The 12945-nt window shown below is 46.7% G+C and overlaps 1 protein-coding gene across 6 annotated transcripts; it reads left to right on the forward strand.

Annotated features, from left to right (window-relative positions):
• The first annotated feature begins 4400 nt into the window (after positions 1–4400).
• Positions 4401–11167, forward strand: ANAPC15 (anaphase promoting complex subunit 15). 6 transcript variants are annotated; one of them, XM_061629179.1, is made up of 5 exons: positions 4401–4506; positions 6223–6348; positions 6625–6684; positions 8391–8531; positions 10752–11167. In XM_061629179.1, the coding sequence occupies exons 2-5, from the start codon at positions 6229–6231 to the stop codon at positions 10797–10799; spliced, it is 369 nt and encodes a 122-aa protein (XP_061485163.1). In that variant the 5' UTR covers positions 4401–4506; positions 6223–6228; the 3' UTR covers positions 10800–11167. The 6 variants fall into 6 exon arrangements, with proteins under 6 accessions (XP_061485163.1, XP_061485160.1, XP_061485161.1 ...); XM_061629176.1 differs by lacking the exon at positions 4401–4506 and adding an exon at positions 4523–4610; XM_061629177.1 differs by lacking the exon at positions 4401–4506 and adding an exon at positions 4595–4677.
• Positions 11168–12945: the final 1778 nt, after the last annotated feature.

Below are 12945 nucleotides of genomic sequence, written 5' to 3' on the forward strand. Positions count from 1 at the left end.
CACGCCAAGTATTGTAATGTTGATGCGCTCCATTTCTTGCTTGACAATTTCTAACTTTCCCTGGTTCATGCTTCTCACATTCCATGTTCCTATCGTGTGCGTCGTACAACTCCAGACTCTCTTTTCGCATCTGTGCCCATCAGCCTCTGGATTTCCTTTTGGCTTTGACGCAGCTGCATCATTAGTCACAGCTCTACTCGTACTTGTCCTTTGTTCTTCCCCAGCAGCTTGGTGAGTGCCTTCTGACCTGGGGGTCTCATCTTCCAGCGCTATCTCGTGTTGCATTTTGGATACTCTGTTCATAGGTGTCAGCTCTTCACTGAGACAGCAGTGTCGGTGGGGGGTGCAGGCAGGGCTGGAGATTCCTTGGTAATTGCCAGGCCGTAAGTCCTCAGTCGGCAGCTTGGCTATAAATCTGCCAGGCTAGCAAAGAGGAAGCAAGATAAGGGCAGAGGCCGTTCAAAGCTTACGTGCCAAGCCAGAAATCCAGAAGAGACGTCAGTGAAGGTCTGGGTCTAGTTTGCCGAGAGATCAGTCCAAGTCAAGGTTCAGGGGATAGGAAGACACACAGTGGTCACGCCTGATGTTGTAGACAACAACAAGCTGAAGCCAAGGTTTGACTGTTAAGGAGCAGGTTTGTCAGCAGGTGTGAGCCATCAGCGTTTTGGCCTTAAGTGGACAGGCCTGCCCCTCTTCTGCCTGCCCTTCTGTTGTCTATGTTCTGCAGGTGAGGGGGGAGTATCCTGTTCACTGTCTGCGTCTGGCTGAAGGGCTTCAGCTGTGTCTGGGGTGCTCTGCAGCTGAGGGGGAGAAGGAGCTGGGTTCTCAGGAGTTTCCTCCATTTCTCCTTCTGAGTCTGCTGCTTCTGGGTCTGCTGCTGTTACTCCCGAGTCATCCTCATCTGATGAGTCCTCTGACGGGGCCATGACAATAGGGTTTTCATGGTAAGACGTATTCAGAGGTGGTTTACCATTGCCTTCCTCTGAGTTTGGATGCATCTTAGTCTGGTGTCTCAGCTTTGACCATTCCGCCTTGGGTGACCCTGCTAGGAGTCTAGCCTCTTGGTCTAGACTCCTGATGGGTGCCACAGCATCTGATTGTCCTGATGCGCAACGTATACTCTTCACAAGAGGCTACTGTAAGGACAGAATATGCAAAGATGTATCACTGAACACTAAAGTCGGGATCATTCAGACCATGGTATTTCCAAACTCTATGTATGGATGTGAAAGTTGGACAGTGAAAAAAGCAGATAAAAGAAAAATCAACTCATTTGAAATGTGGTGTTGAAGAAGAGCTTTGCGGATACCATGGACTGCGAAAAAGACAAATAATTGGGGGTTAGAACAAATTAAACCAGAACTATCACTAGACGCTAAAATGATGAAACAGGCTATCATACTTTGGACACATCATGAGAAGACATGATTCACTAGAAAAGATAATAATGCTGGGGAAAACAGAAGAGAGTAAAAAAAGAGGAAGACTAAACAAGAGATGGAATAATTCCATAAAGGAAGCCCCAGACCTGAACTTACAAGATCTGAACAGGGTGGTTCATGACAGAGGCTGCTGGAGGTCACTGATTCATAGGGTCACCGTAAGTTGTAGTCGACTTGGAGGCACATAACAACAAAAGATACAGGATCAGTCTCAGGCCCTGAACCTGGCAACCCTATTCTGTACCCACAGGGTAAGTCCAGCTCTTCCAAAGATCAACAATGTACATTCATGCTGCCATCAGTAATTTAGAAATTCTTTAAACTTTACATCCATTTTGTCATCTTTAAATAAAGTATAAACAGTTTAATTAATTAATTAATTAATTAATGCAGTGTGGTGTAGCTGTTAAGAGTGTTGGACTAGGTTCAAATCCCCATTCAGCCATAAAGCTTGGTGGGTGACCAGAAAAGATCAGAAAAGATCAGAAAAGGTACCGCCAGGGCCAAGAAGATGCCAGCATGGTTAACGAGCAAAGTCAAGGAAGCTCTTAGAGGCAAAAAGTCTTCCTTCAGAAAATGGAAGTCTTGTCCAAATGAAGAAAATAAAAAAGAACACAAACTCTGGCAAAACAAATGCAAGAAGACAATAAGGGATGCTAAAAAGGAATTTGAGGAGCACATTGCTAAGAACATAAAAACCAACAACAAAAAATTCTATAAATACATTCAAAGCAGGAGACCATCTAGGGAGACAATTGGACCCTTGGATGATAAGGGAGTCAAAGGTGTACTAAAGAACGATAAGGAGATTGCAGAGAAGCTAAATGAATTCTTTGCATCTGTCTTCACAGTGGAAGATATAGGGCAGATCCCTGAACCTGAACTAACATTTGCAGGAAGGGATTCTGAGGAACTGAGACAAATAGTGGTAACGAGAGAGGAAGTTCTAAGCTTAATGGACAATATAAAAACTGACAAGTCACCGGGCCCGGATGGCATCCACCCGGGAGTTCTCAAAGAACTCAAAGGTGAAATTGCTGATCTGCTAACTAAAATATGTAACTTGTCCCTCGGGTCCTCCTCCGTACCTGAGGACTGGAAAGTGGCAAATGTAACGCCAATCTTCAAAAAGGGATCCAGAGGGGATCCCGGAAATTACAGGCCAGTTAGCTTAACTTCTGTCCCTGGAAAACTGGTAGAAAGTATTATTAAAGCTAGATTAACTAAGCACATAGAAGAACAAGCCTTGCTGAAGCAGAGCCAGCATGGCTTCTGCAAGGGAAAGTCCTGTCTCAGTAACCTATTAGAATTCTTTGAGAGTGTCAACAAGCATATAGATAGAGGTGATCCAGTGGACCTAGTGTACTTAGACTTTCAAAAAGCGTTTGACAAGGTACCTCACCAAAGGCTTCTGAGGAAGCTTAGCAGTCATGGAATAAGAGGAGAGGTCCTCTTGTGGATAAGGAATTGGTTAAGAAGCAGAAAGCAGAGAGTAGGAATAAACGGACAGTTCTCCCAATGGGGGGCTGTAGAAAGTGGAGTCCCTCAAGGATCGGTATTGGGACCTGTACTTTTCAACTTGTTCATTAATGACCTAGAATTAGGAGTGAGCAGTGAAGTGGCCAAGTTTGCTGACGACACTAAATTGTTCAGGGTTGTTAAAACAAAAAGGGATTGCGAAGAGCTCCAAAAAGATCTCTCCAAACTGAGTGAATGGGCGGAAAAATGGCAAATACAATTCAATATAAACAAGTGTAAAATTATGCATATTGGAGCAAAAAATCTGAATTTCACATATACGCTCATGGGGTCTGAACTGGCGGTGACCGACCAGGAGAGAGACCTCGGGGTTGTGGTGGACAGCACGATGAAAATGTCGACCCAGTGTGCGGCAGCTGTGAAAAAGGCAAATTCCATGCTAGCAATAATTAGGAAAGGTATTGAAAATAAAACAGTCGATATCATAATGCCGTTGTATAAATCTATGGTGCGGCCGCATTTGGAATACTGTGTACAGTTCTGGTCGCCTCATCTCAGAAAGGATATTATAGAGTTGGAAAAGGTTCAGAAGAGGGCAACCAGAATGATCAAGGGGATGGAGCGACTCCCTTACGAGGAAAGGTTGCAGCATTTGGGGCTTTTTAGTTTAGAGAAAAGGCGGGTCAGAGGAGACATGATAGAAGTGTATAAAATTATGCATGGCATTGAGAAAGTGGATAGAGAAAAGTTCTTCTCCCTCTCTCATAATACTAGAACTCGTGGACATTCAAAGAAGCTGAATGTTGGAAGATTCAGGACAGACAAAAGGAAGTACTTCTTTACTCAGCGCATAGTGAAACTATGGAATTTGCTCCCACAAGATGCAGTAATGGCCACCAGCTTGGACGGCTTTAAAAGAAGATTAGACAAATTCATGGAGGACAGGGCTATCAATGGCTACTAGCCGTGATGGCTGTGCTGTGCCACCCTAGTCAGAGGCAGCATGCTTCTGAAAACCAGTTGCCGGAAGCCTCAGGAGGGGAGAGTGTTCTTGCACTCGGGTCCTGCTTGTGGGCTTCCCCCAGGCACCTGGTTGGCCACTGTGAGAACAGGATGCTGGACTAGATGGGCCGCTGGCCTGATCCAGCAGGCTCTTCTTATGTTCTTATGTTGTGGGTATTAAATTAGCAGGGAGAGAACCACGTATGCCACTTTGAGCTCCTTGGAGGAAAAGCTGGATATAAATGCAATAACAAATAAATTTTCTGTATCTGCATAATCTAGCTTTATTGACAATAATTTAAACGATATGAAGTTTAAAATGAGAATTAGGAATATATATATAATATAAATAAATCTTCCTCCATTCCTCCCTTTCTTTCTTATTAATAGTTGTAGTAATTATATTGTAGTAACACTTTCCCTCCTACTCCTCCACACAGCCCTACTGCGCAAGCGCGCAATCTTCCGCCTGGAAGGGGCGGGGCCCGGAGGTTCTTCCGCGGCTGCCAGAAGAAAGTCGCCGGGAGAAGCCCCACAGTGCGCTTGCGCAGCGGGCACTTTGCAGACTTAGAGATACAAATAGGTGAGAGTGAGACCCACTTCCGGAATATTTGAAAAAAAACAATGCGACGAGTGCTTCCGGCCCATGGCGGTCGTGGCGTAGGCGCACTTCCGGAGCAACTGCAGGTTCGAATCGGGACCAGCTTTTTCCCGCCCCCCACCCCAAGGCTTCTCCCGCAGCCGCGAGCGGGAGGTGAGACGGGCGAAGGGAACGGCGGCGGAATTGAGAGAAAAAGGACGGGGAGAGGGCTGCAGGGAGCACCTTCTCCAATAACCCGGATGCTGTTGGTCACCAGCTACCCCTTTCCCTGGGGAGGTCATGACCTTTCGCTGTGCATGGGAGTCCATCCCCCTTCAGTACCTAGAAGGGGTGGGGGGTCTTGCTTCATAGCCCCCCCAAAAGGGTCCTGCCAGATATTCCTGAGCTGAAAGAAAGCGGAGTGGGGCGCCCCCCAAATGCCCTCAGTCAGCGGCTGCTCGCCCAGGCTTGCCTCCTCCGCCTTGCAGGGGTCTCCAGGGTTACCTCGCCCCCCCCCAGCCGCCCCCTTTCCACGTGGAGCTGCCTTCAGGGATCCAGCCTAGCCAGGGTGGCTCTGCTCTGCCACCGCAGTCAGAGGCTTTATGCTTCTGGAGGGCAGCTGCTGGGCTTCACAAGCAGGAAGAGTTGCTGGTGCCCTCAGGGCCTGCTGGGGCATCTGGTTGGCCCCTGTGAGAAGAACAGGAGGCTGGACTAGACGGCCCCCCTGTGGCCCGATCCAGCTGCTGCTGCAGGGCTCTTCTTTGTTCTTATGAGCCTGGGGCCTAATGACTGCAAAGCAGCTGTTCTGTCCCACTGGGCCGCTTTGCCCTCCTCCCACTGGCAGGGACAGAGGAGGCACCTTGGGGCTCTCTCCTAAGGGTTCTGCTTTAGCATTGGGCACAGGTTACGTGTGGATGATGCTGAGATGTGCCCAGGGACAGAGGCAAGGGGAAAGCTGCCTTATGCCAGGTCAGGCTGTTTGCCCAGGATTGACAAATGCGAGAGCGAAGCGAAGAGGGTGGCAACAAGAGAGAGGGCCTGAGGAACACTCTCCCATGTGATGCCTGCCTGGTGCCATCACTTACATCTTTTCAGTGCCAGGTTAAGATTTCAATTGGGCATTTTCTGGAATGCGATCCAGCTGAGAAGGTTCTATGTTAATCCTATTCTGAGTTGCTGACAAGCCCCCCCTCCGAAGTTGATGTTTTATAATTTGACTGTTTAAATTCTTATGCCCATTGTTTTTAACAATTTTGTATGTTTTTCAACTTGATTGTAAGTCACCTAGAAGCTTTGCCCCGGGCTCTGCTACGGAACTAAAGTCCTAATCCAGGCCTAGTTGCCAACTACATGTCTTGCCAACACCACTGGATTTGCATGCACGTATTAGCAAAATTATTTGCATGTTTGCTTGTGGATATCATTTGTCCTTGCTCTCTGAAGTGCCAGTGAGAGATTAAATCCAAAACAACGTGAAAGGAATCAGTGTTAATTCACTTACATGCATTAACATGAAATGCCCGTTTTTATAGCACTGACACTGAAGAGCGTTTGGTCAGGACCATCTCTTGGGTATGGCTTGCATCTGCCACAGTGGGCTGTGCAGCTGCTGCGTGGAGGATCTTTCCTTGGGAATGAAGGATCAGACTTGATGTGCCTTTGCTGCCCCTCCTTGACTGACTACAGTACTCCTCTCATTGCTTTCTTCCCTGTCCTCAGGAAGACATGTCCACACTCTTTCCTTCCCTCTTCCCACGAGTCACTGAGGCCTTGTGGTTTAACCTGGACCGGCCATGTGTGGATGAGAATGAGCTTCAGCAACAGGAACAGCAGCATCAGGCCTGGGTGAGCAGTGCAGAGAGCAGAGGGGATTTTAGGAACAAACAAGAGGGAACAGCAGGGATTAAATGTTAGAAATTAATTCAGATCCCCAAAGGCAATGCAAAACTTTGTCTGGCTACTGGGAAGCCTTTTTTCTGTTTTCCAAAGTGAGCTAAGAAATGAACAGATTCACCTTCCTTGGTCCTGAGCATTCCTTTTGAGCGTCCTTGATAATTTCTCTGTACTAATGTTTAATCTTCTCTTAAGAGAAGATAATAATCGTCTCTTATTTTACCACAGCTGCAGAGCATTGCTGAGAAAGATAACAACTTGGTCCCAATTGGGAAACCTGCCTCCGAGGTAACAACCATGTTGGCGTACTCCTGGGTGTGTGTGTGGGGGACTGCACCTAGATTGGGAGGGTTCATTCAACCCTCCTTCCCTACCGTGTCTCTTGGGTGTTGAGATCAGCAGAGAGGGCCCTTTTGGTAGTTCTGCCACCCTTGAAAGCTCGGGGTGGTGGCCCGGGACAGGGCATTCTCTGTGGCGGCCCCTAAGCTGTGGAACTGCCTCCCCAGCGAGGTGTGTCTGGCAACTCCATTGTACAACTTTCGGTGAATGTTGAAGATGCACCTCTTTGCACCTGGCCTTGACACCTGGGATGTATATTTTTAGGACTCATCCTATTTTTTTTGATGTTATTTACGTTGTTTTTAACTGTTTTTACTTACATGTTTTAAAATTGTTGTAACCTGCCCTGGGACCTCTGGGTGAAGGGCAGGTAATAAATTCTAATAATGATGATGATAATAATGATAATACTAGGCACTATGAAGTTGGGCAGGGAAGCTTTTGCTTTAGGAGTGTGAATATGACTGATCCACGGACGATGATGTCATAGTAAAAGAGAAGGCGGTGTTGTGATGGCATTCCCCCAGCACTTGTCCCTCATTTCTTGATGCACCAATGATTTGCCTTTTTTCCAGAGGTCCTCTCCCCTCACTAGCTAATTTGCACCAGGAACTCACAACTCCGAGCTCAGGTGGCTAGCCTCCATCCAGCCTTTCTGTGGGCTCTTAAGATGGAATGTCTCTGTTCTCCTGGCTGCTGTTACAATCTTCCTTTGCAGTGTGAACAACAGAGCCAGCCCCCACACCTTTGGGGGCAAAAGCATATAATCTAGGCTTAATTAAGAAGTCAGCAGTTCTAATGTTAGGAGATTTGAAATGGAAATGGACTGCCTTCAAGTCGATCCTGACTTATGGTGACCCTTTGAATAGGGTTTTCATGGTATGCAGTAGAATATAAGAGGTGAGAAATTCTGGACTCTTTAAGAAGATTGAGACATTTTGTAAGAGAGGAAAAGATATTGAAATGGGGATTTCATATAATTTAGATTATGAGCCTGCAGGATAGAGATGAATGTTTTAAAGCTGTAATCTACCCAAAGCCCTTAAGACAGGGTGGGATGTAAATAAAATGTAATGCTGTCTTGAGGGCTCATAAGCTACATTATTATATATATTTTTAAATGTTGTTATACTGCCTTTAAAGGTAGCAGCCATCTCAAGGCAGTTTACAAAATATAAAACAGTAATGTATACAGTAGGGCCCCGCGTACTGGCGCTTTGCATTCCGGCCTTCCGCTAATGTGGCGGCTTTCAATTAGGGGAAATTCCCCGTTTTAAAGCTGTTTTTGCACTTTTGCGGCATTTTCACGTGACGCGCCCCATTATACTCAATGGGTTCTGCTTTACGGCGGCAGTCCGGAACGGAACCTGCCGTATAAGCGGGGCCCGCCTGTATATATAAAAAATACTCTAGACAAGACAAGGAGTGGGTGGCACAGCGGGTGATGCTGGCAGGTATGGAGGGGCCAGTTGTGGACAGGAGCTGGAGATGTCCAGCTGCTGGGCTGGAGAAGTGGCTGCCAATCCGGGCCTGGGAACAGAAAGCGAGGAGGAGCATCCCAAGTAGTGGACAAGGACTCAGCGGGGTGCAAGAGCAGGGATAGCAGGAGGAGAGGCTGGCAGGGAAGTGAGAGCAGTGCCTTTGCTTTGCCTTAGCAGACTTATGATGAGGAGGAAGAGGAGGATGACGAAGACGACGAGGACAGCGAGGAAGACTCTGAAGACGACGAGGACATGCAAGACATGGACGAGATGAATGATTACAATGAGTCTCCGGACGATGGGGAGATCAATGAGGTGGGTAGGGAGCCAGGAGCAGGGGATGGTGTCCTCGGAGAACCACCCCACGGGGTCCGCTGGGGCCTCCTTGTATCCGAACAGCAGCAGACCTCAGGGAGATGGCAGCAGAAACGTTTGGATGCATCAGGAGAGCCAGGGCAGCCTGCAAAGGACCAGCGCTTGTGTGTCCTTCCCCAGCTCCCAGCTTGCAGGATTATCCTGCCAGAAAGGTGCTGCGAAAGGCAGCCAAACTGTCCTCCCACGCAGGGTCTCCCATCTCTCGTGGGGAGCTGAAGCTGAGTTTCCCCAATCTGGGATGTTGCTTCTAAGAAGGGAATAGTCCTAGTTCCTAGTGTGAGTCTGAAGCTGAGATCCTGGATATGTTTATTCAGGACGTGTGTTACTGGTTGATTTATTATTGCATTTGCATCCCGCCTTTCCTGCCAGGAGCTCAAGATGGCTTACGTGGCTCTCCCCCTCTCCATTTTTTCCTCACAAGAACCCTGAGAGGTAGGTTAGCCTGAGAAGCAGTGACTGAACCAAGGTCACCCGGTGGAACTTCATGGCTGAATGGGGATTTGAACCCAAGTCTCCCAGGACATAGTCCAACACTCTAACCATTTGCCACTGTATGCCCCCTTCCTGGGCATTCCGGTTTCCGAGGTATCAGAGAGATGAGTCAGGCAGACTCAGCCGTAGGTTTACTTAAACGGAGACAGTTTATTGAGTAGCTTTCGACCCACAGATGTACCCAATACACAATGGGACAGGCTGCCAGGCCCTGCACGGACATGGACCAGACTGAACCCTGCACTAGGCAACCAGGGACCCCTTTATAGGGTACATTATTTATTATTTTTATTATTTATTAAATTTATATACCGCCCAACTAGCATAGCTCTCTGGGCGGTGAACAACAGATTAATACAAAATACAATAAAATCCAATAAAACGAACCACAAAGTACAGAGAATGGGAGATCTAAAAACAATTACAATTTAAAACAGAATTAAGTTAGATTAAAAGCCCTGGAAAAGAGGAAGGTTTTAACCTGGCGCCGAAAAGACAGCAGCGTCGGTGCCAGGCGTACCTCATGGGGGAGACTGTTCCACAGTTCGGGGGCCACCACCGAAAAGGCCCTAGTTCTTGTAACCACCCTCCGAGCCTCCCTGTGGGACGGAGCTCGGAGGAGGGCCTTTGATGAAGAGCGCAGTGTACGGGCAGGTTCATATTGGGAGAGGCGTTCCAACAGGTATTGTGGTCCCGCGCCGTATAAGGCTTTATAGGTCAAAACCAGCACTTTGAATTTAGCCCGGAAGCAAATTGGAAGCCAGTGCAAGCGGGCATGTTTACAGCACAATAATAAGCAACTAATTACTACAAGGATTATATCATCGCTTTCCCAACATAGCCCTTCAATGATGGGGCTCTTTCCCAGGGTCACACAGCATCACAATAGCTGATAAGCAAAGCCTCTAATTGCCTGGAGAAGCATTAACTGCTCCAATATCTACACTATCTGGTCAACAAGGCACCTTCCCAGCATCACACAGACACTCTTGGCAGAGCATCAGAACTTTGCCTGTTAGGAACCCCAGATTAGACCCCAGGTGGCTCTGAGCTATACATTGACCGTCCCTTGACCCATCTTCCTGCATATGCTTAGATGCTGAATGCTAAACTCTAAAGAGAACTAAGGCTGGGGGAGGGGAATACAAGCCCCCCTTGCCTACAGGCAGCTATTCTGCTGATATAGCTGCTGAGCTTGCCCACGGGCCGATACAGCCACGCTGAACACAGTGAGACTTGCAGCTGAGTAAATGCACTTAGGATTGCCTTCCATGGTTGATTTCGACCCAATAGCTGTCTGTGTGCCACTGTCTGCCTAAGGACTGAATTCTGCCCTCAAAAGGCTTTTCAGGGCTCTGCATTCCACAGCCACAGGCCATAAGGTCAGAAATCAATACTAGGTGCGAAAGTCTGCATTGTGTGACTCTCAGTTTTAACTCTTTTAAAAGGTTTACAGCCCTTAAGACTGGGAAGGTTCAAAGTATGGAGGTGATGTCATGTGAGACTTCAAAAGGATCTAAGCAGGATTCCTCACTCTCAGGGGGCAGGGCAGGTAGTTTACTTAGTAAATTCTCAGCTTGTATCCTCACTAGAGTTTACCCATTCACAGTGGGAGTTCCCTTCAGCTTTGCCTCTTAAGATTTCATCATTTTCTTTCTCTCTCCCAAGGTGGATATGGAAGGGGCTGAACAAGATCAAGACCAGTGGATGATCTAGACTCGGGGGTAAAAGGAGCTCATTCCAGCCTTTGGAGGCGCGTCTGACCTCTGTGAAGCAGGAAAAAGAAGGGACTCTCTCTGTCCCCAGCTAGCTAACGTGGGCGTTCCAAGCCTACCCTAGGTCCTGGCTGGGAAGCAGGATGCGTTCCTGTCACCATCCCTGCCGTGTAAGTGCTGCCCTGCTGGGTTGCTCCGTTGTTCTGCTGAACTGTTTTGGGCCAGCTGAAAACTCCAGAGAGGGAAGGACTTGAGGGTCAGCACCTGCCTTTGGCAGCAAGGGCAGCCTGCGTTGCGCTTGTTTGCATACATCTGTGTCCCTTTCTGTTCTCAGCAGAAACTATTTTGTCAATAAACCGTTTCTTTGTTTGCTTGTTTTCTGGCCTGTGTTTTTCTTGTCCTTTAGTGTGGTTTAAGGCTCTATCACGATGGCAGGGGGGGCCTGCGCACCTCTCACTACATTCCAGGGCCATGTTTGACATCTTTATTCTGAGTTGGCAAGGGAGGAAATGCTGCAGGGGAGCTGATCCATTCTGAGGTCCTGATAAAAGTCAGAAACAGACTCCCAATGATAAATAATGCCAGGGGACCTTGCTCCAGTTCTGGATGGTAGCCCCGAGATTGATTGTACTTCCCCCAACCGGGGGGGGGATGAGGTGCCAGTGGGGGTGCAGGGAAAGAAAGTAAGGAAGTGATTTGTGCTCAACAAAGTCTTGCTTTGCATGATTCTCCTCCCCCACCCTAATAATGAAGAATTATCCTTGAGTATGGATATGGGGCACAAGATGACAAGGGTGTGACTTGGGGCCAAATAGTTGGGGAATGGCAGTGTCACAGATTGCCACCTCTCTCCTCAGGCAGCTTCTAGACTAAAACTCCCTCACGGGGGTGGGGGACGGATTACTGGAGAGAGGGGGCAACACCTAAATTGTGAGAATTCCTCCCTAGACATGTGCACTTAGCACCTTTTAAAAACTTCTTTTGGCCCCAGGCCAAGTCAGTCCTGTTCTCTAATGACTTTAAATAACGTCTGAGTCCCTTTTTAATAATATTTTGTTGTTTGATGTTTTAATGGCCTGGTTTTACTGATTTTCCCCACTCTGCTGTTTTTATAGTAGTTTTTAAACATAAATTCTGTTATTGTAGGGTAGAAATCTTGATTAAATCATGGAACAATACAAGGAATTTGCGGTATTTTCTTTCTTGGTTCTTGGGGTGGAACAATGTCTCAAAACAATCACGATGCAATAGAATTAATTGCTGTTCTGAGATGGGACCATTCAGTTACAGACCACTAAACAAAGCCTATCCAAATGTCCTAATTTCTGGCAATCTAGGAAAGGCAGATTTAGCGCACTCCTTCCTTAGTTGTGAAGTCCTATCCATTTGTCCCAAGTTTTTCTGTCCTCACTGAAAAAAATATGAGAAAATCAGGGCAAACAGTTTCCTTTCATTCAGGTTATATTTCTAAATATAATGCAAAGTGAGCAGCATCTTGAACTAGATTAAAGTCTTCTGCTGTGTTAATAAATTTAAGTCTATGAATCTGTTTTAGTTGGCAGGGAAGGTTTGAAATGGCTAGTTAACTGCAACATCCAAATAGCTACATTGCCTAGTTCTAGCATCTGGCAAGGCCTGCCTTTAGGATTGTAGATCAGCATTACGCAACTGCTCAAAGTTCCCAGAGCGGGTGATAAAGAGATCAACTTTAAAAACTTGCTGCCTTACATTTGGAGAAAAGAGCTGGCAGGTCTGCAGGCTCTGAAAAACTCAGTTGGGGTGGGGATTATATATCTATTAAAACATCTAAAGTAATAAATGCATTTTTCATCTATATATAATTAAAAATCATAAAACATTGTTAAACAATCATATATGGCAATAAAATATCCTTAATCCATTCTGTGCATTCAAATCTTATACTAGATCTTTTCCATAATTCATTCCATGCATTAAGATCTTGAACTAGATCTTTCCCAAACGTGTTTCAGCCTGTAAAAAAGCTGGCTGACAAGTCATTCAAGTGAGTTTGAGAGGCCTACATTATCAAGGATTTTTACCATTCATTCACTAATCCAAATTAAGAGACTGAACAAGTTACACTTCTGTCTAAGATATGGTGTAGGTCAGATTCATTACCTACAAGA

This window comes from Rhineura floridana, chromosome 5, assembly GCF_030035675.1.
Source record: "Rhineura floridana isolate rRhiFlo1 chromosome 5, rRhiFlo1.hap2, whole genome shotgun sequence".
Classification (NCBI taxonomy): domain Eukaryota; kingdom Metazoa; phylum Chordata; class Lepidosauria; order Squamata; family Rhineuridae; genus Rhineura; species Rhineura floridana.

Coding starts and splice junctions, on each gene's coding strand:
- ANAPC15 (XM_061629175.1), top strand. CDS start 5,500: ATGCGAGAGCGAAGCGAAGAGGGTGGCAACAAGAGAGAGGGCCTGAGG. Junction 5,605..6,222: donor TTACATCTTTTCAGTGCCAG/GTTAAGATTTCA, acceptor CCCTGTCCTCAG/GAAGACATGTCCACACTCTT. Junction 8,532..10,751: donor ACGATGGGGAGATCAATGAG/GTGGGTAGGGAG, acceptor CTCTCTCCCAAG/GTGGATATGGAAGGGGCTGA.